Source organism: Scomber japonicus (assembly GCF_027409825.1).
Source record: "Scomber japonicus isolate fScoJap1 chromosome 5 unlocalized genomic scaffold, fScoJap1.pri SUPER_5_unloc_3, whole genome shotgun sequence".
Lineage (NCBI taxonomy): Eukaryota > Metazoa > Chordata > Actinopteri > Scombriformes > Scombridae > Scomber > Scomber japonicus.
Window position 1 is genome coordinate 17,501 of NW_026518485.1, and position 25,000 is coordinate 42,500.

The 25,000-nt window shown below is 45.1% G+C and overlaps 1 protein-coding gene across 4 annotated transcripts in view; it reads right to left on the minus strand.

Moving 5' to 3' along the window:
• Positions 1–15,372, minus strand: part of LOC128354675 (troponin T, fast skeletal muscle isoforms-like) — a 25,554-nt gene extending 10,182 nt beyond the window's left edge. The window contains exons 1-11 of one of the 4 annotated variants that reach the window (XM_053314858.1): positions 15,317–15,372; positions 15,157–15,171; positions 11,341–11,381; positions 11,121–11,134; positions 8,231–8,416; positions 3,013–3,031; positions 2,258–2,303; positions 1,951–2,067; positions 1,749–1,826; positions 1,508–1,621; positions 1–113 (exon numbers count right to left, since the gene is read on the minus strand). In XM_053314858.1, coding sequence (XP_053170833.1) covers positions 1–113; positions 1,508–1,621; positions 1,749–1,826; positions 1,951–2,067; positions 2,258–2,303; positions 3,013–3,031; positions 8,231–8,416; positions 11,121–11,134; positions 11,341–11,360 — 707 coding nt within the window. In that variant the 5' untranslated portion in view covers positions 11,361–11,381; positions 15,157–15,171; positions 15,317–15,372. Of the gene's footprint in view, positions 114–1,507; positions 1,622–1,748; positions 1,827–1,950; positions 2,068–2,257; positions 2,304–3,012; positions 3,032–8,230; positions 8,417–11,120; positions 11,135–11,340; positions 11,382–15,156; positions 15,185–15,316 lie in introns of those variants that run through there. The other 3 variants (XM_053314860.1, XM_053314859.1, XM_053314861.1) reach the window with 3 other exon arrangements.
• Positions 15,373–25,000: the final 9,628 nt, after the last annotated feature.

Here is a 25,000-nt window from a genome sequence, read left to right on the forward strand (position 1 = left end):
TTCAGCTTGTCTTCGTTCAGATGGTCGATGTTCAGCTGCTTGCGTCTGGAGGCCAGGATCTTCTTCTTCTTCTCTCTCTCAGTTTCCTTCTTTCCTCCTCTCTTCTGGTCGGCCTGTTAGGAGCAGAGAAGAAGAGATGAGGGTTAGAGTTAGAATACTTCCTTCTTTCCTTCCTTCCTTCCATCTGTCCTTCCTCCCTCCCTCCTTCTCTCTTTCTTTCCTTCCTTCCTTCCTTCTTTCCTTCCTTCCTCCATCACCCTTTCTCCCTCCCTACTTACTTCCTCCCTGTTCTCCTTTCTCTCTCCCTTCCTTCCTCCATCCCTCCCTCCTTCCTTCCTTCTTTCCTTCCTTCCTTCCTTCCTTCCCCCATCACCCTTTCCCCCTCCTTCCTTTCCTTCCTTCTTCCATCACCTTTTCTCCCTCCCTCCTTCATTCCTCCCTGTTCTCCTTTCTCCCTCCCTTCCTTCCCTCCTTCTTTCCTTCTTCCCTCCCCCTTTCTCCCTCCTTCCTTCCTTCTTCCCTCCCCCTTTCTCCCTCCTTCTTTCCTTCCTTCCCTCCCTCCCTCCCTTCCCTTCTCTTCACCAGATCACATTAGAAACTCCACCAGTCTAAAATCATGAACTCTTCGTGTTGGATCATTTAAGTCTCATTATTATTTTCTATGTTGCTAAATTGTCACATTTCTTACACACTCATAACACTCTAGTTTTATTTATTTTATTTTATTTTTGTTCAGCTTCTGTATGCATTTGTCTGTATTGCTTTAATCTGAAGTTTTTAGGTTGTATGTAAACCCAGGCGGGGAGTTCCTGTCCTCTGAAATGCGGCCAACCAGGAAGTAACTTAGAGCTGCATTCTATCAAAAGGCCACCAGGGGGCGACCGTCTCTATACAAGTCAATGGAGAATTCACCAACTTCTCACTTGATTTCTAACCTCAGTAAACGTTTTCAAAATGTGTTTATGGTCTCAATCGCTAGTTTAAAGCCTTCTTCAATGCAGTATGATGTTCATTTGGGACATTTTGGCCTCCCTGATTTTATATGTGACGATAAAGCAGGGTATGCATTAGGGCGTGGCTACGTCCTGATTGACAGGTTGATTGACCAATGTCCTCCAGATCCAGCCCTCGTAACCATAGCAACCTCCCCGCTCCGCCCCACCTCATGCCCATATAAGTAGAATCCGTGTTTTTATTTTTCCCAGCATGCACCTGAAATTTTCAAGATGGCGCTGCCTAGATTAGAAACTATATATACTCAACCAATCTGCATGTATTTTCTTTTTTATGTGCAAATAAACTGAACTTAACTAAACCTAACTAGACAGTACTGCTATTATTAATACTTGTGTGTGTAGATAGATGTACAGTACCAATGAGATGGTATGTGTGTCTGCATGTGTGTGTGTGTCTGTGTGTATATGTGTGTGTGTGTGTGTGTGCGTGTGTGTGTGTGTGTGTGTGTGTATGCATGTGTGTGTGTGTGTGTGTGTGTGTGTGTGCTGACCTTCTGCAGGTGGCTGCTGTAGTTGGAGCCCATGCTGGACAGAGCAGACTTCTTCTTGGCCTCATCCTCTGCCTTCTTCTTGGCATCAGCCTCCTCTCTGACCCGCCTCTCTTCCTGGTTCGCACAAAACAAATCAGAGTGAGACCTCCGCTGTCGACTCTATCTAATTTAATAATCACATTTTAACACTTTTAAAACATCTTAATGAACTCTAGTGATGAGTTCAGAGTGAAGCACAGACCTCACGTCTGGCCTGGCGCTCCTTCTCCTTCTCAGCACGAACCCTCTGCTGCTCGGCTCTCTCAGCACGACGCTTCTCCTGCAGGACCACACACACATTACATCATATGTATATCATGTGATGTCATGATGTGATGTCATGATGTGATGTCATGATGTGATGTCATGATGTGACGTCATGTGATCGGCCCCTGATAACTCACGATTCTCTCCTTGAGCGCGATCAGCTCCTCTTCCTCCTTCTTCCTGTGCTCAAAGTGAGCATCGATCAGAGCCTGCAGCTCAATCAGGTCTTTGTTCTGACGCTTCTTCTGAATGTCCTGCAGAGAGGAACACACACACACACACACACACACACACACACACACACACACACACACACACACACACACACACACACACACACACACACACACACACACACACACACACACACACACACACACGCTCAGAGAACCTTCCACAGACACTCAACTCCAGCTGAAAGACGTCACTAAAGGGTCTACTTACATCAAAGTCCACTTTCTCACCGTCTGGGATCTTTGGAGCGGTCGGCCTGAAAGAGAAGAGTTGAGTCTTAACTGCAGCTACGCACCAATCAGTAGCATGATATAGAGCTTCCTCAGGTCAAGGGAGGAAGGAAGGGAGGAAGGAAGGAGGAAGGGAGGAGGGAGGAAGGAAGGAGGGAGGGAGGGAGGTTTGTGTCTTAACTGCAGCTACGCACCAATCAGTAACATGATATAGAGCTTCCTCAGGTCAAGGGAGGAGGGAGGGAGGGAGGGAGAGAGGAAGGGAGGAAGGGAGGGAAGGAGGAAAGGAGGGAGGGCACCAATCAGTACCATGATAATAGAGCTTCCTCAGGCCAAGGGAGGAAGGAAGGAAGGGAGGGAGGGAGGATGGAGGAAGGGAGGAGGGAGAAAGGGAGGAGGTGAGGGAGGAAGGGAAGGAGGGAGGAAGGAAGGAAAGGAGGAAGGAGAGAGGGAGGAAGGAAGGGAGGAATGAGGAAGGGGAGCAAGGAAGGATGCAAGGAAATGTGGAAAGAAGTATAGAAGGAGAAGGGAGCAAAGAAAGAGGGAAGGAAAGAAGGAGAAGAAGAAACAGAAGAAGAAGAAGAAGAAGAAGAAGCAGAAGAAGAAGGAGAAGAAGAAGAAGAAGAAGAAGAAGAAGCAGAAGAAGAAGGAGAAGGAGAAGAAGAAGAAGAAGAAGAAGAAGAAGAAGAAGAAGAAGCAGAAGAAGAAGAAGAAGAAGAAGAAGAAGAGACTTACTTGAACTTTGGCTTTTCCTCTGCAGGTTAGGAAATGAAGAGAAGTAAATGTGACGGGTTAGAAACTCAGATTATTATAATTTATAGATTTAACTTTATGTTTTTATTTAGAAACAAACATTTAGACACATTTAAAAATAAATAAAAGAATTAAAACGTTGTAGTCTTTTCAGTTTGTGTTAGAACAGGAAACAGGAAACAGGAAATCGAACATTTAACACTGAAAGATCAAAAGGTTGGGTTTTATTTTTTTTTGGGATGAGTGAAACATCTTTAGTGAAGTTGCAGTTAATCTGAACATCGAGTTATGAATGACATCATCATGACATCATCAAGCTTTGAGCAAAAAAAAAAAAAAAAGTCACTACCAAATAAAATACCTGAAGAAGAAAAAAATAAATTAATGTTCTTTCTTAGAGATTGATTTATTCCCCTTTTCTTTCCTTTCCTTGCTTCCTTCCTTCCTTCCTTCCTGTGTAGCCATGCAGACGGCGGGTGGTGGCATAGCGAGAGACGATGTTAGCGGTTCATATATTCTTTCACCCTTTTTCTCCTCTAGCACTTTCATTAAAAAAAAACAACTATTTAATTAAAAAAAAAAAGTTTGCATTTTTTTTTTTTGTGCCAATCGAGCAGCTCTCCCTCCCTCCCTCTCTCTCTCTCTCTCTCTCCTGGAGGTTCGGTCGGTGGTTAAAATTTGAGGACAGACATTTTTTTTTAATGAACAGCAGGCGTTACCCTTCCCCCTCCCCCTCTCCTCCCCCTCCCCCCCCCACCCCCTCCCCCCCCGAGTGCAGACGTCAGACCAGGACTCTAAAAACAGTCCTTCCCAAAACCAGAATGACAGATTTCAGATTCGTCAGAAATGTGTTTTTTTAAAGAATCAACATACCTTCCTCTTCAACGGCGTCTGCATGCAGCAAGCATAAAACACAAAGCAGAATGAACAACAGCGTTAACGGGCAGCACTCTTTACCAACTGCTCAATATTCAGACTGTAAGAAGAACCAGACGCTGCATCTCCAGACACGACAGCCCGGAGATCACAAGGAGAGGTTCTTTATTATAATCACTAATGTTTTAACCCTCCTGTTGTCCTCAGAGGATAGGAAGGATAGGATAGGAGGGAGGAAGGAGGGAAAGGAGTAAGGAGGGAGGGAGGAAGGCATTTAGGAGACAAAGAAGGGAGGAAGGAAAGAAAGGAGTAAAGAGGGAGGGAGTAAGGAGGGAGGGAGGAAGGAATTTAGGAGAGAAAGAAGGAAGGAAGGAATTTAGGAGAGAAGGAAGAGAGGAAGGAAAGGAGGAAGGAAAGGAGGAAGGAGGGAGGGAGAGAAGGAAGGAAGGAAAGAAAGAAAGAAAGAAAGAAAGAAGGAAGGAGGGAGGAAGGAAGGAAGGAGGAAGGAAAGGAGTAAGGAGGGAGGGAGAGAAGGAAGTAAGGAGGGAAGGAGGGAGGAGGGAGAGAAGGAAGGAAGGAAGGAAAGGAGTAAGGAGTAAGGATGGAGGGAGAGAAGGAAGGAAAGAAAGAAAGGAGTAAGGAGGGAGAGAGGAGGGAGAGAAGGAAGGAAGGAAAGAAAGGAGTAAAGAGGGAGGGAGTAAGGAGGGAGGGAGGAAGGAATTTAGGAGAGAAAGAAGGAAGGAAGGAATTTAGGAGAGAAGGAAGAGAGGAAGGAAAGGAGGAAGGAATGAAGAAAGGAAGGAAAGGAGGAAGGAGGGAGGGAGAGAAGGAAGGAGGAAGGAGGGAGGAAGGAAGGAAGGAAGGAGGAAGGAAAGGAGTAAGGAGGGAGGGAGAGAAGGAAGGAAGGAAAGAAAGAAAGAAAGAAAGGAGGAAGGAGGGAGGAAGGAAGGAAGGAGGAAGGAAAGGAGTAAGGAGGGAGGGAGAGAAAGAAGTAAGGAGGGAAGGAGGGAGGAGGGAGGGACGGAGGAGTGAGAGAAGGAAAGAAGTAAGGAGGGAGGGAGGAAGGAAGGTAGGAAGGAAAGAAAGAAATGAGTAAGGAGTAAGGATGGAGGGAGAGAAGGAAGGAAGGAAAGAAAGGAGTAAGAATGTAATGAATTTTGGAGAGAAGGAAGGGAGGAAGGGAAGGAGGAAGGAAGGAAGGAATTTAGGAGAGAAAGAAGGTAGGAAGGAAAGGAGGAAGGAAGGAAGGAAAGGAGGAATAAAGGAAGGAAGGAAAGAAGGAAGAAAGAAAGGAGTAAGGAGAGAGGGAGGAAGTAAGGAGAGAAGGAAGGGAGGAAGGAAAGAAAAAAGTAGGGAGGAAGGAAGGAAGGAAAGAAAGAAAGGAGTAAGGAGGGAGGGAGGAAGGAATTTAGGAGAGAAGGGAGGAAGGAAGGAAAGGAGTAAAGAGGGATGGAGGAAAGAAAGGAGTAAGGATGGAGGGAGGAAGGAAAGAAGGAGAGAAAGAAGGCAGGCAGGAAAGGAGTAATGAAGGAAGGAAGGAAAGAAGGAAGGAAGGAAAGGAGTAATGAAGGAAGGAAGGAAAGAAGGAAGGAAGGAAGAGTGAAAAGAGAGATGGAGGAGGACAGGAGGGTTAAAGTGAACAGCAGCATGCCTGAACAGAATTTACCATCACATGCATTAAAGCAGGGGGGTCAACCTGATCTCATGTGGGCCGGACCATTAAAGAGAAGGAAGGGAGGGAGGAAGGAAGGAAGGAAGGAAGGAAGGAAGCAAGGATGGAAGGAGGAGGGAGCACAGACAGAGGGAGGAAGGAAGGACGGATGGAAAGAAGGGAAAAGTGATAGGAAGTGATAGGAAGGAAAGGAAGAAAGGAAAATGGATTAAGAAGGAGGGAAGGAAAGACAAAAGGAAGGAAAGACAAAAGGGAGGTAGGAAGGAAGGAAGGAAGGAAGGAAGGAAGGAAAAGGGATTAGGAAGGAGGGAAGGCAAGACAAAAGGAAGGAAGGACGGAAGGAAAAGAAGACAAGAAAGCACAGAAGCAATGAAGGAAGGAAGGAAAAGAAGACAGGAAGGAAAGTGGGCCGGACTGAACCCCTCGGCGGGCCGGTTCTGGCCCACGGGCCTCATGTTTGACCCCCCTGCTTTAAAAGAAGCAGCTCAATATAATATAATATAATATAATATATGGTGATACACTATTATATATTTATATTTATATATAATTACCTTCTTTCACCCAGAATTCAAATTTAACCCTTTATAGGACACTCATTGAAAGGAAGGGAGGAAGGAAGGAAGGAAGGAAGGAAGGAAGGATGGAAGGTAGGAAGGTAGAGGGGAGGAAAGAAAGAGAGAAGGAGGGAGGGAGGAAGGGAAGAAAGAAGGAAGGAAGGAAGAAGAAAGAGGGATGGAGGAAGGGGAGAAGGAAGGGAGGAGAGAAGGAGGGAGGGAGGAAGAACAGATGGAAGTAAGGAAAGGAAGGAAGGAAGGACGGAGAAAGGAAAGAAGGAAGGGAGGAGAGAAGGAGGGAGGAAGGAAGGAAGGGGAGAAGGAGGGAAGGGAGGAGAGAAGGAGGGAGGAAGGAAGGAAGGGAGGAAGGGAAGGAAGGAGGGAGGAAGGAAAGAAGGAAGGGAGGAAGGAAAGAAGGAAGGGAGGAAGGACAGATGGAAGGAAGGAAAGGAAGGAAGGACGGAGGAAATAAGGAACGAGGGAGGGAGAAAGGAAAAGAGGAAGGGAAGAAAGAAGGCAGGGAGGAAGGAAAGAAAGAAGGAAGGAAGGAAGGAAGGAAGGAAGGAAGGAAGGAAGGAAGGAAGGAAGGAAGGACGGAAGGAAGGAAGGATATTTTGGGATATTTACAGAAGTTACCAAATATAATGATGTGCCCAATAAAGGGTTAAACATTCCTTTAAATCTCAGTTAAACTACTTTAAGATCATTTATTTGGATCCAGGGTGAAGAGAAGGTAGCGTTAGCATTAGCAGCACAGCATGGTGAACATGTGTGTGGGTAAGCATTAGTTGGATCTGTCTGATTGGCTGAACCCTGTTTACTAGAAATGACCTTTTATATACGCAGATTCTACTTATATGGGCATGGGCGGAGTTGGGAGGTTGCTATGGTTGCAAGGGCTGGATCTCGAGGACATTGGTCAATCAACCTGTCAATCATGACGTAGCCACGCCCTAATGCATACCCTGCTTTATCGTCACATATAAAATCAGGGAGGCCAAAATGTCCCAAATGAACATCATACTGCATTGAAGAAGGCTTTAAACTAGCGATTGAGACCATAAACACATTTTGAAAACGTTTACTGAGGTTAGAAATCAAGTGAGAAGTTGGTGAATTCTCCATTGACTTGTATAGAGACGGTCGCCCCCTGGTGGCCTTTTGATAGAATGCAGCTCTAAGTTACTTCCTGGTTGGCCTCATTTCAGAGGACAGGAACTCCCCGCCTGGTTTAAACCCAATAAATAGAAAAAGTTAGTTAAGATTTCCTCATTATAAAATAAGATAGAAATAAAGTGTGCTAAAAATAAAATACTATATATATTAAACTGATATTAGATAGAGAATAAACCCTCAAAGAGCTCCTGCTGCAGGAAATGTGCAGAATCCTGTCAAACTAACGGAGCTGTGGAAACTTCCTGTCTAAGCTTTTCAAAATAAAGTACATCGTCTGACGCAGGCTGGAAACTCTGCACTTTTATTTACAGTTAAAAACATTTCGCTGTGTGTTTCAGCTTCTGTTAAACTAACGGAGCTGCTGTGGCAACTTCCTGTCTAAGCTTTTCAAAATAAAACCTTTGTTATTGAGCGCTATCTCATTATTATTAAAAATCGTTTCCCCCTCGATTTTATTAGTTTTGAGATCGTTTGGCCCCTAAATCATAATCACGATCAAATTTAGATTAATTGAGCAGCCTTACAGTACAGCAGCAGATATATAGTGTGCTAAAAAATAAAATGCTATATACATTAAACTGGATCTTGTGTGTAAATAAATGTTCAATATGCAGAAGCTCCTGAGATTAGATGCAGAATAAACCTTCAAACAGATAAAAATGAATGTGCAATGTGCAGTAAATGTAATATATATATACATGTGCATGGTAAAGTAAAGATTCAGAGAGCGTTACATCTCCAATAAAACATATTTGCAGCATCAGTTTAATAATATATAATATAATATATGATATAATATATGAATATGGGTCATTTCTAGCAGACAGGGTTTCAGTTGGCTGGTAGCTGGTGGACCGCACCTGTCGCCTGGGAAAGGATGATAGAAGACCCCCTTCCCCCCTCCATCCATGCCACATACCTTCAGCCTCAGGCTCAGGCTCAGGCTCAGCCTCAGGCTCAGGTTCTGGCTCAGGCTCTGGCTCTACCACTGGTTCTGGTTCTGGCTCTGGCTCTGGTTCTGGTTCTGGTTCTGCCTCTGCCTCTGCCTCTGGCTCATGGGCCGCCTCAGGGGCCACCTCTACTTCTACTACCTCCTCTTCTACGGCTACACAACATGCAGCGAGTATCCAGGGGAGAGGAAGGGCGGGTGATAAAGGGTTAATGGAAGCGGGGGGGGGGGGGGGGGGAGGAGGAGGAGGAGGAGGGGGGGCAAGGGGGGAGGGGGGAGGAGGGAAAAGAGGTGGAGGCGGTAAGTAAGATGAAAGGTGTGAGACGATGTGAGATATGAGGAAACGGATTCGAGAGCAGAATTTATTCATTTCATCAGATGTCGTGATATTTTCTCTCAAAACTCTCCTTCTCTCTTTCTTTCCTCCCCCCTACCTTCCTGCCTTCCTTCTTTCCTTCCTTCCTTCCTTTCCTTCCTCCCTGCCTTCTTTCTTCCTTTCCTCTTTTCCTTTCTCCCTCCCTCGTTTCTTATTTCCTCCGTCCTTCCTTCCTTCCTTTCCTTCCCTCCATCTGTCCTTCCTCCCTCCCTCCTTCTCTCCTCCCTTCCTTCTTTCCTTCCTCCGTCCTTCCTTTCTTCCTTTCCTTCCCTCCATCTGTCCTTCCTCCCTCCCTCCTTCTCTCCTCCCTTCCTCCTTTCCTTCCTCCTTCTCTCCTCCCTTCTTTCTTTCCTTCCTCCGTCCTTCCCTTCCTCCCTCCCTCCCTCCTTCTCTCCTCCCTTCCTTTCCTTCCTTCCTCCCTCCCTCCTTCTTTCCTCCCTTCCTTCTTTCCTTCCTCCATCCCCCTTTCTTCTTCCTTCCTTCCTTCTTTCTTCCCTTCCTCCCTCCCTCCTTCTCTCTTTCTTTCCTCCCTGCCTTCTTTCTTCCCTTCCTCTTTTCCTTTCTCCCTCTCTCGTTCCTTATTTCCTCCGTCCTTCCTTCCTTTCCTTCCTCCCTCCCTCCTTCTCTCCTCCCTTCCTTCTTTCCTTCCTTCCTCCGTCCTTCTTTCCTTCCTTCCTTTCCTTACTTCCATCTCAAAGAACAGTGAAATCTGATCTGATGAAATGAATAAATACTGCTCTTAAATCCATTTAATATGCTCTTGAATTAAGAGAGGGAATAAACTCCATAAAACTGCCGCTGCCAGATTTGCGCTGAAGCACGACGAGAGACAACAAGCAGTTACAAGAGGAGGAAATGTCATTGATGGTGATGATGGTCAGTCATTGGTGGATGAAATGCGGGTTGCTGATTTCCTGGAAACACTTTTTCACTGCAACTCAAAGAAAGAGACAGTCTCTAACCTGATGCAATCTACTTCCTGTTAAACCTCTGTCTTCTCATGTTTGCTTTCTTTAGCTAACGTTAGTATTAGCATGCTACAGTAAGTACATGTGGAAGTCAGAGCACACGTCTTTCAAATTAAAAAAAAAAGGAAAAAAGAAAAAAAGTGACTGACAAATTAGTATCAATGACATGAGACTCTGAAGTCCGCAAGCTGCATCTTACCATCGTGCTCTTCACGCCCGTCCGAGAAAGAAAGGAGCAGAAGATTATTCTCTTAAGATCCCGTTTGTACCCATTTTTTTTTTTTTACTTGAATGCTAACGCAAAAAACATGGGTACACTGGGGATCCATGCTAAAGCATACACAGCACAGTCCTCCTGAGCCGAGGCTAGAGCACAGACTTTAAACTTCAACATCAGACGTGTGATCAGCTCAGCTCGGCTCAGGGAGGACTGTGATCATGCAGAGCTGCAGGATTCATCGCCAACAGGTCAGTGCAGGCTCGGCTCATTTAGATTTTCTTTGCAAAGGTCAGATTGTTTGACTACACACAGCGATATGCAACACTGTCCTGCAACCATGCTAATGCTACAGCTAATGCAACAGATACAGATAGAGCTACAGCTACAGCTAATGCTAATGCTACTGCTGCAGATACAGGTACAGATACAGCGCGAGGATATTCAGATTTGTTTAACAGAGCCGACATCATTGCACAACTTGAATCTGAAGGAGTCAAGTCAAATCTGCACGCTAGAAGGGATGGAAAATAAGTTTTTCTGCAAAGTTCAGATTGTTTGACTACACAGTGATATGCAAAACTGTCCTGCAACCATGCTAATGCTACAGATAGAGCTACAGATACAGCTACAGATACCGATAGAGCTACAGCTAATGCTAATGCTGCAGATACAGATACAGATAGAGCTACTGCTAATGCTAATGCTACAGATAGAGCTACAGATACAGCTGCAGATAGAGATACTGCTAATGCTACAGGTAATGCTAATGCTACCGCTACAGATAGAGCTACAGCTGCAGATAGAGCTAATGCTAATGCTACAGCTACAGATACCGATAGAGCTACAGCAGCAGATACAGATAGAGATACTGCTAATGCTACAGGTAATGCTAATGCTAATGCTACAGCTACAGATACCGATAGAGCTACAGCAGCAGATACAGGTAGAGCTAATGCTAATGCTACAGCTGCAGATACAGATACAGGTAGAGCTACAGCTGCAGATACACATACAGATGTGAGGATATTCTATGTGCAGATTTGTTTAACAGCGACGACATCATTGCACAACTTGAATCTGAAGGAGTCAAGCCAAGTCATACATATGCAAACATACGTATGTGTCCAGTAGCTTATAAGCTATAAAGGATGGAAAGTAAGTTAGGCAAAATAAATACTAGGATTTAGCATGGAGCTCCGTACAGTACCTGGACCTTATTGGGGTTTTTTTTTTGGGGGGGGGGGGGGTTGTTTTTTAAAATCTTTTTTTAAAGGAGGGGTAAATAGTGTGACTTACCCTCGACCTGATCACTGCAAGACAGAAAGGAAAGATGATTTAGAGGTAGAGCAACTCATCAGAAAGTGTGTTTGACTAAAATAATAATCCTTCTTTCAACTGCATAGCACACACAGATGCAGATGGGGAAATCTCTTCACACACAAAAAAGATAATAAATTGACCTTAAATTCAGATTATTTGTGTCAAATATTGATGAAAGATATTCATATTGACTTACACTTCCTCTGTGTCAGACATGGTGTCAGTGGACTTTGCAACCTGGAAGCAAGAGAGAGAAGAAATGAGCTTAAAGTGAGTGTGTGTGAACAAGACCTGCGAGCGCCTGCTGCTTGTATTTATAGCTCAGGATTAAGTTGCAGATGTCTTAAATATCTACCCCACCCATGACCGGACCCCACCCTGCTCCCTGCACCCTGCTCCCTGCTTGGCCTTCGCATTTTTGACCCTTAGCAGTAAAAACTATAAAACTAAAAAAAATAAATAAATCCTAAAGTAGATTCCTCTCAAAAAAAATTAGTTCCTCATCATTTGAATCCTTTTTAAAACAGATTATTAGAAACTTTTACATTTTCTGTGCAGATTTTAAAAACATCTTGAGTTTATAATTAGACTTTGGTCTGAAATCTGAACCCCCCCCCCCCCCCCCCCCCTTGAGTCTTTGAATCTGCTTCTCTGATGATAAATGAGAAGGGAGCCAAACATAGATTTATGCCAATGGTGTGTTTGTGACTGCTGAGAGAAGAGAAGATTAATGATGTCAAAAACACCTCCAGGGCTGCTGCAGGGGGTCAAGGTATAAAGATCACCCCCCCCCCCACCACCACCACCACCACCACCCCTCCTGCCCTCTCTCATCACTCTGCATCCATTTGGCATTGAAGGTTTTTTCTTTTTTTTATCTTTAGAAACACGTAGCATCAGCTTTTAACCCTTAACCAGGCAGCGTGCAGCAGGAGACTCTTTAAGGAGCATGATGGGTTAAGGTGGTTGTTTAATTATATATGAGCCTTATATTGGTAGAATTGAAGCTTGTTGTAGTTATAAAATGATAAAAATCAGTTTAGAAACTAGTATTAATGAGCAGAATGTATCACTTTACTATGTTAAATAACACATTTAAGTGTTTAAGGTGGTTGTTTAATTATATATGAGCCTTTAATTGGTAGAATTGAAGCTTGTTGTAGGTTTATACTTTGATAGAAATGATAAAAATGTGATATTAATGAGCAGAATGTATCACTTTACTATGTTAAATAACACATTTAAGTGTTTTACCATTATCACCATTGTATGCCTTAATAAGGGCAACACATCCTGGTGGAGATACAACTCATAAAATCCAAAATATATTAAAAATATGAAGGAAATATTTTACTTTAGGTGTAAATGACATAACTAGTGACATCAATATGGGATTTTTATATCTAATTTTCCTCTCCTGCCTGTTTTAAAGGGTTAAACAGCTTCTATAAAAAAAATCTATCACATGTAAAACATTCCCAGCATGTGAAATACGGGAATTCAGTTGTAAGAAATTCCCGCCTGGATGTAATGATAAACACACACGCTCCTGATTTAATCCATAAATGAATCTATGAGTGATTAGATGAAGGATTAGATGCATATTAGTCTCATTAGCGTGAGGCGGCCATGAAGGCGCTCCGACTCCAACATGACAACTATTTCCATCAGACAGCTGCACAGGTCCCAGATCCGGTTTCAGTTTCAAGTCAAGACCCGATGGTAAAGATTGGGTTCCTCCTTCCCTTGGACCGCTACCCATAATAATTCCACCTCCATTTCCTTATGAGGCCGTCTCGCCTCTCACATGGTTCCTTCAATCATCCTCCCGTGTGTCTCCCTGCTGACAGAGGCCACTTTGCTCAAGAATTAAAATAAACCCTGAGACGGAGCCGTGAAGGTTAGAGGTCTAACGCCAAGCTTCCTCACACTTGTTCTCTGAATGTCTCCTGAATGCCAAAACTCAGATTGGAAAGAGGAAAAATAAAGGTTTACAGGGTTTACACCACCAACACCAACCACTAACCCTAACCCAACACCAATGATGTAATATATTGGTAGTGAGGAAAGGAAAAAAGGAAAAGAAACACTCCTTCATTCCTTCCTTCCTTCATTCATTCATTTAGATTCTTTTTAAATCCAGTCTGGAGGTTTCTTGGCTCCTGTTCAACATGTTAAAGTGTTTATCCTCAAGGTATGAGAGCTTTAATGTCCACACATGCCACGCCCCATTTACAGCTTCACTAATAGACCTCAGCAAAAAAAAAAAAAAAAACTAAAAATACCAAAAAATTATTCATTAACCCTTTAAAACATGCAGGATGGAAAATTACATGTATAAAAATCCCATTCTGATGTCACTAGTTATGTCATTTACACCTAAAGTAAAATATTTCCTTCATATTTTTAATATATTTTGGATTTTATGAGTTGTATCTCCACCAGGATGTGTTGCCCTTATTAAGGCATACAATGGTGATAATGGTAAAACACTTAAATGTGTTATTTAACATAGAAAAGTTAAAGAGTTCTGCTCATTAATATCACATTTTTATCATTTCTATCAAAGTATAAACCTACAACAAGCTTCAATTCTACCAATTAAAGGCTCATATACATTTAAACAACCATCTTAAACACTTAAATGTGTTATTTAACATAGTAAAGTGAAACATTCTGCTCATTAATACTAGTTTCTAAACTGATTTTTATCATTTTATAACTACCACAAGCTTCAATTCTACCAATATAAGACTCATATACATTTAAACAACCACCTAACCCATCATGCTCCTTAAAGAGTCTGTATCTCCTGCTGCACGCTGCCTGGTTAAGGGTTAAAAGCCAAAAAGAAGCTAAAGAAGGATTAAATGTCAGTGAGTCTAAAGAAGAAGAGAAGAAGAAGAAGAAGAAGAAGCTGCTGCTCTCATCATGTTATTTGAAGTTACATAACTCATTAGTATCATCTTCTGTCCTGTGAAGCGGAAAGCTGCTTCAAACGCTTTAAGCCATCTGTAAATCCCTAAGGTATGAAAACCTCCGCCTGGGAAGCCTGGACTCCAACCAAAAAAAACCCCCCCGACACAGAAACAACAACACCACCACCAACAACACCAACACCACCTTCTAAAATACCAAGAGGTGTTCCTGCAAGAACCTCAGAGCTCCTAAAACCCTCTCAGCTTGATGATGATGAAGGTTTTAGATGGTTTCAAAAAACTCCAGATGGAATTAATAATCCAATTTCATGGCTTCATTTTTAGGAGATACAGAGATACAGAGAGAGAGAGAGAGAGAAGAGAGAGAGAGACAGAGAGAGAGAGAGACAGAGAGACATAGAGAGGGGGAGAGAGAGAGAGAGACAGAGAGACAGAGAGACAGAGAGAGAGAGAGAGAGACAGAGAGAGAGACAGAGAGACAGAGAGAGAGAGAGACAGAGAGATACAGAGAGAGAGAGAGAGACAGAGAGAGAGACAGAGAGAGAGAGAGAGAGACAGAGAGAGAGAGACAGAGAGAGAGAGAGAGACAGAGAGAGAGAGAGACAGAGAGAGAGAGAGAGAGAGAGAGAGACAGAGAGACAGCAAGGTGCCAACACATCCAGACTTATCAGCTTCTGAGGCTCAAAGCTTCACTCCGAACATCAATGTAAAGTAGATTTCATCACTGCTGAGCCTCAAAGAACCCACAAACAGCATCTCTAAGCATCTCTAAGCCTCGCTACCGTAGGTCCATGAGTCCATGATCTCAACACTCCCGTCTCACCTTTGACCTCTGCACCCTCTGCAACCTCTCACATTACAAGTGGTTGGTTTAAACACATATGGACTCAGCTGTCCTCAGTTTGGGTGATGTTTGGGGGACATTTGCACTTGAGCTGCACCCTTTTCCTTTTCCTCTCATCTACTCACACTCTCTCTCTCTTTCTCTATCTCTCTCTCTCTCTATCTCTCTCTCTCTCTCTCTCTCTCTCTCTCTCTCTCTCTCTATCTCCTTCCACCGACTGCTTCCTTACCTCAGAAAAGCTGAAAGACAGAAGTGAGCTCCCTTTCCTCTCATCTACTCACACTCTCTCTCTCTCTCCTCTCTCTCTCTCTCTCTATCTCTATCTCTCTCTCTCTCTCTCTCTCTCTCCTTCCACCGACTGCTTCCTTACCTCAGAAAAGCTGAAAGACAGAAGTGAGCTCCCTGCTGGCCGTGACTGGCTGTAAGGTTCTGCAAACTTACCGCGCTGATTATGTCCTTCTGTTATACTGACACTCGATCCGCTCCGACGCCCCATTGGCTGAAGGACCGGCTCGGAGGCGAGGCCAAGCCTGGGGGCGGCGGGGCAGGGTCCGCGTCTTCGGCTTCCCCCCCACCCCCCTCCTTCCTCAGCTGGCACTCAATAAGGAGATGGAGAAGGGGCCGTGGGCTAAGGAAGGAAGGAGGGAGGCTCAAGTTTGGAGAAGGGAAGGGGGCAGCCAAGACGACCCCCCCCCCGACCCCCCCTGACCCCCCCCAGGGTTGCTATTCTGGGGAAGCTGCATTAGGCAAGCACATTTCATGGGAGACAGAAGAGAGAGCAGAGTTGGACGTCAAAGGGAGGCGAGGCAGGTGGTGTTCCTCCTCAGACTCTTATAAATGTCTGGGACACACACACATAATTTACAGCGTGGTCAGAGGAAGAAGAACAAGGACCTGAATAATAATGTGTCAAACCCAAACTAACATGATGTCATCGTTTGCTCACAGTTGTTTGAACATGATTTCTTTTTGACTCTCTGGTTTATAAGTGCTTTTTATTTTTGGATATAAAGCAGGGGTGTTAAACATGCGGCCCGTGGGCCAGAACCGGCCCGCCAAGGGATCCAATACGGCCTACTGTCCGTCCTTCCTTCCTTCCATCTGTCCTTCTTCCATTTCTTTCTTTCTTTTTCCTTCTTTCCTTCCTTCGTGTCCTTCCATCTTTCCTTCCTGTCTTCTTTTCCTTCCTTCCTTCCTTCCTTCCTTACTTCCATCTGTCCTTCCTTACTTCCTTCTGTCCTAATCCCTTTCTTTCTTTCTTTTATCCTTCTTTCCTTTCTTCCTTCCTTCCCTGCTTCCCTTGTTCCTTCCATCTTTTTAATGATCCGGCCCACATGAGATCGAGTTGGTCTGTATGTGGCCCTTGAATGAAAATGAGTTTGACTCCTCTGATATAAAGTATCAGTTAACTTCATAAAAAGTTCATTAAACACAGAAACTTGAAGTAAATCAGTTTATCAGTGAGCAGCTTTGTCTCCTCGGTTCACCTGCAGGTCAGTTGTTGTTCCTCCATCTTTAGAGGAAGTCGCTCTTCTTCTTCTTCTTCTTCTTCTTCTTCTTCTTCTTCTTCTTCTTCTTCTTCTTCTTCTTCTTCTTCTTCTTCTTCTTCTTCTTCTTCTTCTTCTTCTTCTTCTTCTTCTTCTTCTTCTTCTTCTTCTTCTTCTTCTTCTTCTTCTTCTTCTTCTTCTTCTTCTTCTTCTTCTTCTTCTTCTACTTAAAAAATGGAAGTGGCTACTCCCTCACATGTCTTATAGAGGTAGAGTTCTTGTGCTGAATAATCTTGTGGCCTCAGCGCTCTGGCACCGTCTGGCCTGCATGGATCCTCCATCAGGTCTTTTAGTCCAACTACAAACTAAAATTGTTAATTTTTTTTGAGACAGTTTGCATTGGGTGCCACAGGGGGTGTTTTTACCCAGAGAGGAGGGGGGCCAGGGCCTCATCCACTTGGCCAGCAGAACTGCCACCTTCAGATTACAGTTCATCCAGAGGTTTCTGACAGGGCTAGGGTTAGGGTTGGTGTGGAGAGATGTGGCCAGCTGCATTTTCAGGCGTGTCAGTAACTTGGGACTGGATGCTGCTCTGTTTTTACTGGATTCCAAATGTTTAAGGTTACATGGGTTGCCTCCTATGGTCATGAGCTTTGGGTAGTGACCGAAAGAACAAGATGGCGGGTACAAGCGGCCGAAATGAGCTTCCTCCGTAGGGTGGCTGGGCTCTCCCTTAGAGATAGGGTGAGAAGCTCAGTTATCCGGAGGGAGCTCGGAGTAGACCCGCTGCTCCTCCACGTCGAGAGGAGCCAGATGAGGTGGTTCGGGCATCTAATCAGGATGCCTCCCGGACGCCTCCCTGGTGAGGTGTTCAGGGCACGTCCCACCGGTAGGAGACCCAGGACACGCTGGAGAGACTATGTTTCTCGGCTGGCCTGGGAACGCCTCGAGATCCCCCGGGAAGAGCTGGACGAAGTGGCTGGGGAGAGGGAAGTCTGGGCTTCCCTGCTTAGGCTGCTGCCCCCCCGACCCGACTCCGGATAAGCGGAAGAAGATGGATGGATGGATGGATGGGTTGCCTCCGTTTTATCAGGGTGTTTTTAAGTCATGGGCCTTGTTTGGGTGCAATTCAGAAAAAAGCTCTACCTCTCTGTTCTGGTTGTTAAAGGAACCGTTGGTTTATGGAGCAAGGCTGGATGTCTGTAGCGGAGCCACACCTGGGCTGATGGCAGCGCTGTGCCGGACCAAGACTCTGGTCCTGCAGCAGCTGGTAGATGCTGTGGGGCCGGCGCTGGCTGTGGCCCAGGCTGTGGCCCGTCTGCTGGGCATCCACTCCACCAGAGTGGCTCAGAAGGTCCTGGAGCTCTGGAGGCAGAGGCTGAATGGACAGGAGAGAAGCCTCCTCATGACCTACAACCAGGGAACTACACCTGACAACACCGATCCCTTTCCAGAGCTCCAGATAAGTCCTCAGTTTGGCGAGCTGGACGGACCTCTCCTCCAGGACCCGCAGGTACTCAATCTGCACACCGTCAACAGGAAAACCATGTACCAGAACTGTGTCAACGTCATCAACAGGAGAGGACTGTGCAACAGGGCGCCCACTGTTTGGACTGGCAGGCTGGAGGAGGATGGAGCAGGATGGTGCGGGTCCACAGTGGAGAGTTTTATATAAGCCTCCCCTTAGGAAGAGAACAGCCGACCTCCAGTGGAGGATTCTGCACGGTGCCTTCGCCTCCAATGCTTTTATCTCTGTGCTCAACCCTGCTGTGTCTGATCAGTGTCCCTTCTGTGGCATCCGTGAGACAGTCCATCATGGTTTTAGTGAGTGTAAGAGGCTTTCAGTGCTCTTCACTCTTTTAAACATTGTTTTTAGTTTTTTTGGTCAAACTTTTAGTAGAACAGCTTTTATTTATGGTGCAGGGTACAGGAAAGCAAACCAGAAAAAGTGGCAGCTACTCAATTTTATTTCTGGAGAAGCCAAGTTGGCGATTTTAATATCTAGAAGAAATAAAGTGGAGAACAAAGCAGGTCAGGAGGCAGTGACAGTGTGGCGTGTGAACACCAGATGTAGGTTAAGGTTAGAGTTTAGTTTTTATAAAATGTGTCAGAATCTGGATTATTTTAAAAACTTCTGGTGTTACAATGCTGCTTTGTGTACTGTGGATGAGAATGATTTGCATTTTGCACAATGTCTTAAAGACTGAATGTCTGATCTGTTTGTTTTTATTTTTCTGGTATATTTAAAATTTTACGCACTTTCGCATTTTATTGTTGATTGAGTGAATTGTACCCTGTGACCGTGAATAAAGTGTGTTTGTAAAAATCAAATCAAAAAATCTTCTTCTTCTGGCGTCTCAGCTGCTTCAGTGTCTTCATGTTAAATCAGGCGGGGAGTTCCTGTCCTCTGAAATAAAGCCAACCAGGAAGTAACTTAGAGCTGCATTCTATCAAAAGGCCACCAGGGGGCGACCGTCTCTATACAAGTCAATGGAGAATTCACCAACTTCTCACTTGATTTCTAACCTCAGTAAACGTTTTCAAAATGTGTTTATGGTCTCAATCGCTAGTTTAAAGCCTTCTTCAATGCAGTATGATGTTCATTTGGGACATTTTGGCCTCCCTGATTTTATATGTGACGATAAAGCAGGGTATGCATTAGGGCGTGGCTACGTCCTGATTGACAGGTTGATTGACCAATGTCCTCGAGATCCAGCCCTTGCAACCATAGCAACCTCCCCGCTCCGCCGTTGGTCCCGCCCATACTTCCGTCAATGGCTCCGCCTCATGCCCATATAAGTAGAATCTGTGTTTTTATTTTTCCCAGCATGCACCTGAAATTTTCAAGATGGCGCAGCCTAGATTAGAAACTATTGGCTTCCGAGCAGCAGTCCACAAACCAATGGGTGACGTCACAGATGTTACGTCCATTTCTATTATACAGTCTATGTGTTAAACCCAGACTGAGATCAAAACCATCTGCTGCAGGACTCCTTGTTCTTCTTATTGATGAAGATAGATCTTAATGAGTCTGGCTGCATATTTGGGCTCGTTGTCAAGCTGCAGAATAAATTTGGGACCATCAGTTCTGTACCTCAGAGTTTTACTCCACATTGACCCTAAAATCATGTAGAAACATTATTATATGAGAGCTGAGATAGTACCCAAACAGTTCTCCCTATGTCAGTCTGTAGTCCATCATATTAAAACCAATCTGAAGAAGAACATGTTCAGATGAGAAGAAATTCAACTCTTTGGTATGAACAGAATATTTTCTACTGTATGAGTTTGACAGATTGGCTTTGCTCACATTAAGATCTGTAACTGTGAAACTTCTGTCTCTGTCTTTTTGTGACGTAACTTCTGTAAATATCCCAAAATATCCTTCTTTCTTCCCTTCCTCCCTCCCTCGTTCCTTATTTCCTCCGTCCTTCCTTCCTTTCCTTCCTTCCATCTGTCCTTCCTCTCTCCTTCCTTCTCTCTTTCTTTCCTCCCCCCTACCTTCCTTCCTTCCTTATTTCCTCCGTCCTTCATTCCTCCCTTCCTTCCTTCTTTCCTTCCTTCTCTCTTTCTTCAATCAATCAATCAATCAATCAATCAATCAATCAATCAATCAATCAATCTTTATTTGTATAGCGCCAAATCACAACAAAGTTATCTCAAGGCACTTTACACATAGAGCAGGTTCTAAACCAAACTCTTCTTTCCTCCCCCCTACCTTCCTTCCTTCCTTCTTTCCTCCGTCCTTCCTTCCTTCCTCCCTGCCTTTCAATGAGTGTCCTATAAAGGGTTAAAAAACATATATTTGTGGAAATGCTTCTTTACTTCAGTGCAAATGAGATAAGTAGTGACATCATATAATATTTCACTCCTGCCTGTTTAAGGGTTATCAAACCAGAGATCGACTACCTATCCTACAGAAGTCCTCTCCAGGATCTGTTACTAATGTCTTTCAGATCAGCTGTAAGTCTACACACGCCGACTCATATTAAATTATAGGCAGGACTCAACTGACTCTGAGGGATGTTGAGTGAGCTTATCATTTCCTCCAGAGGGCGCCACAGTGACACACTACAGAGTTAAGACCAGATCCTTGTTCACCCACCTGTGGGAGTGTCAGATGTCTTCATGTCCACAGAAACAGAAATAGACAGATCTCAAGCCAAGGACCTCCTGTTTGAGTTTGTTGTTGACTTAGATCTGAACTGTGGCTGCTGTGATGACAAACCACTTATAAACCCAGTCACAGAGTGTGTTGTCTAACTGGGACACTGATCAAATTAAACTTTTTCTTATTCTACCAAAACTCCACAAGGAATCTATCAGGAAAGGATCACTGGAAGCATAAAGGACTCAATCATGATACCATTTTAACCCATATAAGACCCCTGAAGTCCTCTTTAGGACCCCTGAAGTCCTCTTTAAGACCCCTGAAGTCCTCTTTAAGACCTCTGAAGTCCTCTTTAGGACCCATGAAGTCCTCTTTAGGACCCATGAAGTCCTCTTTAGGACCCCTGAAGTCCTCTTTAGGACCCATGAAGTCCTCTTTGGGACCCATGAAGTCCTCTTTAGGACCCCTGAAGTCCTCTTTAAGACCCCTGAAGTCCTCTTTAGGACCCCTGAAGTCCTCTTTAGGACCCCTGGAACTTACTAAAATGCTTCTGAAAGCTCTCCTCAATCACAGAAAACCCCACAAATACCCCATAAATACCCCATAAATACCCCACAAATACCCCATAAATACCCCATAAATACCCCATAAATACCCCACAAATACCCCATAAATACCCCACAAATACCCCACAAATACCCCATAAATACCCCACAAATACCCCATATTCATCTAAAGAACTGATGACACCCATACTAAGGACAGGAGGAATCCAAACTCCTACTTATAAAGCACCATTACGAACCACCAAAGATCCTTGTTACCCCTCAAACCCTCTGAGGGATGAACAGTAAACCTCATACAAGAACCTTTAGAACAACATTATTCTTTAACCTTCCTGTCATCCTCCCGTTCCTTCTTTCTTTCCTTCCTTCCTTTCTTCCTTCCTTCCTTCTGTCCTTCCTCTCTCCTTCTCTCTTTCTTTCCTTCTTCTCTCTTTCCTCCTTTCCTCCCTCCCTCCTACCTTCCTTCCTGACTTACTTCTTTCCTCCGTCCTTCCTTCCTCCCTTCCTTCTTTCCTTCCTTCCTTCCTTCCTCCATCCCCCTTTCTTCCTTCTGTCGTTCCTTGCTCTCTCTCTGCTTCCTTCCTTCCTTCCTCCCTGCCTTCTTTCCTTTATTCCCTTCCTTCCTTCTTTCCTTTACTCCCTTCCTTCCTTCCTTCCTTCCTTCCTCCATCCCCCTTTCTTCCTTCTGTCGTTCCTTGCTCTCTCTCCTTCCTTCCTTCCTTCCTTCCTCCCTGCCTTCTTTCCTCCGTCTTTCCTTCCTCCCTTCCTTCTTTCCTTCCTTCCTTCCTTCCTCCATCCCCCTTTCTTCCTTCCGTCGTTCCTTGCTCTCTCTCTCTCCTTCCTTCCTTCCTTCCTTCCTCCCTGCCTTCTTTCCTTTATTCCCTTCCTTCCTTCTTTCCTTTCTTTCCTTCCTTCCTTCCTTCCTCCATCCCCCTTTCTTCCTTCTGTCGTTCCTTGCTCTCTCTCTCCTTCCTTCCTTCCTTCCTTCCTCCCTGCCTTCTTTCCTTTATTCCCTTCCTTCCTTCTTTCCTTTCTTTCCTTCCTTCCTTCCTTCCTCCATCCCCCTTTCTTCCTTCTGTCGTTCCTTGCTCTCTCTCTCCTTCCTTCCTTCCTTCCTTCCTCCCTGCCTTCTTTCCTTTATTCCCTTCCTTCCTTCTTTCCTTTACTCCCTTCCTTCCTTCCTTCCTTCCTCCATCCCCCTTTCTTCCTTCTGTCATTCCTTGCTCTCTCTCTCCTTCCTTCCTTCCTTCCTTCCTTCCTGACTTACTTCTTTCCTCCGTCCTTCCTTCCTCCCTTCCTTCTTTCCTTCCTTCCTTCCTTCCTCCATCCCCCTTTCTTCCTTCCGTCGTTCCTTGCTCTCTCTCTCCTTCCTTCCTTCCTTCCTTCCTCCCTGCCTTCTTTCCTTCCTTCCTTCCTTCCTCCATCCCCCTTTCTTCCTTCCGTCGTTCCTTGCTCTCTCTCTCCTTCCTTCCTTCCTTCCTTCCTTCCTCCCTGCCTTCTTTCCTTTATTCCCTTCCTTCCTTCTTTCCTTTACTCCCTTCCTTCCTTCCTTCCTTCCTCCATCCCCCTTTCTTCCTTCTGTCGTTCCTTGCTCTCTCTCTGCTTCCTTCCTTCCTTCCTCCCTGCCTTCTTTCCTTTATTCCCTTCCTTCCTTCTTTCCTTTACTCCCTTCCTTCCTTCCTTCCTTCCTTCCTTCCTCCATCCCCCTTTCTTCCTTCTGTCGTTCCTTGCTCTCTCTCTGCTTCCTTCCTTCCTTCCTCCCTGCCTTCTTTCCTTTATTCCCTTCCTTCCTTCTTTCCTTTATTCCCTTCCTTCCTTCCTTCCTTCCTTCCTTCCTCCATCCCCCTTTCTTCCTTCTGTCGTTCCTTGCTCTCTCTCTGCTTCCTTCCTTCCTTCCTCCCTGCCTTCTTTCCTTTATTCCCTTCCTTCCTTCTTTCCTTTACTCCCTTCCTTCCTTCCTTCCTTCCTCCATCCCCCTTTCTTCCTTCTGTCGTTCCTTGCTCTCTCTCTGCTTCCTTCCTTCCTTCCTCCCTGCCTTCTTTCCTTTATTCCCTTCCTTCCTTCTTTCCTTTACTCCCTTCCTTCCTTCCTTCCTTCCTTCCTTCCTCCATCCCCCTTTCTTCCTTCTGTCGTTCCTTGCTCTCTCTCTGCTTCCTTCCTTCCTTCCTCCCTGCCTTCTTTCCTTTATTCCCTTCCTTCCTTCTTTCCTTTATTCCCTTCCTTCCTTCCTTCCTTCCTTCCTTCCTTCCTCCATCCCCCTTTCTTCCTTCTGTCGTTCCTTGCTCTCTCTCTGCTTCCTTCCTTCCTTCCTCCCTGCCTTCTTTCCTTTATTCCCTTCCTTCCTTCTTTCCTTTACTCCCTTCCTTCCTTCCTTCCTTCCTCCATCCCCCTTTCTTCCTTCTGTCGTTCCTTGCTCTCTCTCTGCTTCCTTCCTTCCTTCCTCCCTGCCTTCTTTCCTTTATTCCCTTCCTTCCTTCTTTCCTTTATTCCCTTCCTTCCTTCCTTCCTTCCTTCCTTCCTCCATCCCCCTTTCTTCCTTCTGTCGTTCCTTGCTCTCTCTCTGCTTCCTTCCTTCCTTCCTCCCTGCCTTCTTTCCTTTATTCCCTTCCTTCCTTCTTTCCTTTACTCCCTTCCTTCCTTCCTTCCTTCCTCCATCCCCCTTTCTTCCTTCTGTCGTTCCTTGCTCTCTCTCTCTTTCCTTCCTTCCTTCCTTCCTGCCTTCTTTCCTTTATTCCCTTCCTTCCTTCTTTCCTTTACTCCCTTCCTTCCTTCCTTCCTTCCTTCCTTCCTTCCTCCATCCCCCTTTCTTCCTTCTGTCGTTCCTTGCTCTCTCTCTGCTTCCTTCCTTCCTTCCTCCCTGCCTTCTTTCCTTTATTCCCTTCCTTCCTTCTTTCCTTTACTCCCTTCCTTCCTTCCTTCCTTCCTTCCTCCATCCCCCTTTCTTCCTTCTGTCGTTCCTTGCTCTCTCTCTCTTTCCTTCCTTCCTTCCTCCCTGCCTTCTTTCCTTTATTCCCTTCCTTCCTTCTTTCCTTTACTCCCTTCCTTCCTTCTTTCCTTTCTTTCCTTCCTTCCTTCCTTCCTCCATCCCCCTTTCTTCCTTCTGTCGTTCCTTGCTCTCTCTCTGCTTCCTTCCTTCCTTCCTCCCTGCCTTCTTTCCTTTATTCCCTTCCTTCCTTCTTTCCTTTACTCCCTTCCTTCCTTCCTTCCTTCCTCCATCCCCCTTTCTTCCTTCTGTCGTTCCTTGCTCTCTCTCTGCTTCCTTCCTTCCTTCCTCCCTGCCTTCTTTCCTTTATTCCCTTCCTTCCTTCTTTCCTTTACTCCCTTCCTTCCTTCCTTCCTTCCTTCCTTCCTCCATCCCCCTTTCTTCCTTCTGTCGTTCCTTGCTCTCTCTCTCCTTCCTTCCTTCCTTCCTTCCTCCCTGCCTTCTTTCCTTTATTCCCTTCCTTCCTTCTTTCCTTTCTTTCCTTCCTTCCTTCCTCCATCCCCCTTTCTTCCTTCTGTCGTTCCTTGCTCTCTCTCTGCTTCCTTCCTTCCTTCCTCCCTGCCTTCTTTCCTTTATTCCCTTCCTTCCTTCTTTCCTTTCTTTCCTTCCTTCCTTCCTTCCTCCATCCCCCTTTCTTCCTTCTGTCGTTCCTTGCTCTCTCTCTCCTTCCTTTCTTCCTTCCTTCCTCCCTGCCTTCTTTCCTTTATTCCCTTCCTTCCTTCTTTCCTTTACTCCCTTCCTTCCTTCCTTCCTTCCTCCATCCCCCTTTCTTCCTTCTGTCGTTCCTTGCTCTCTCTCTGCTTCCTTCCTTCGTTCCTCCCTGCCTTCTTTCCTTTATTCCCTTCCTTCCTTCTTTCCTTTACTCCCTTCCTTCCTTCCTTCCTTCCTTCCTCCATCCCCCTTTCTTCCTTCTGTCGTTCCTTGCT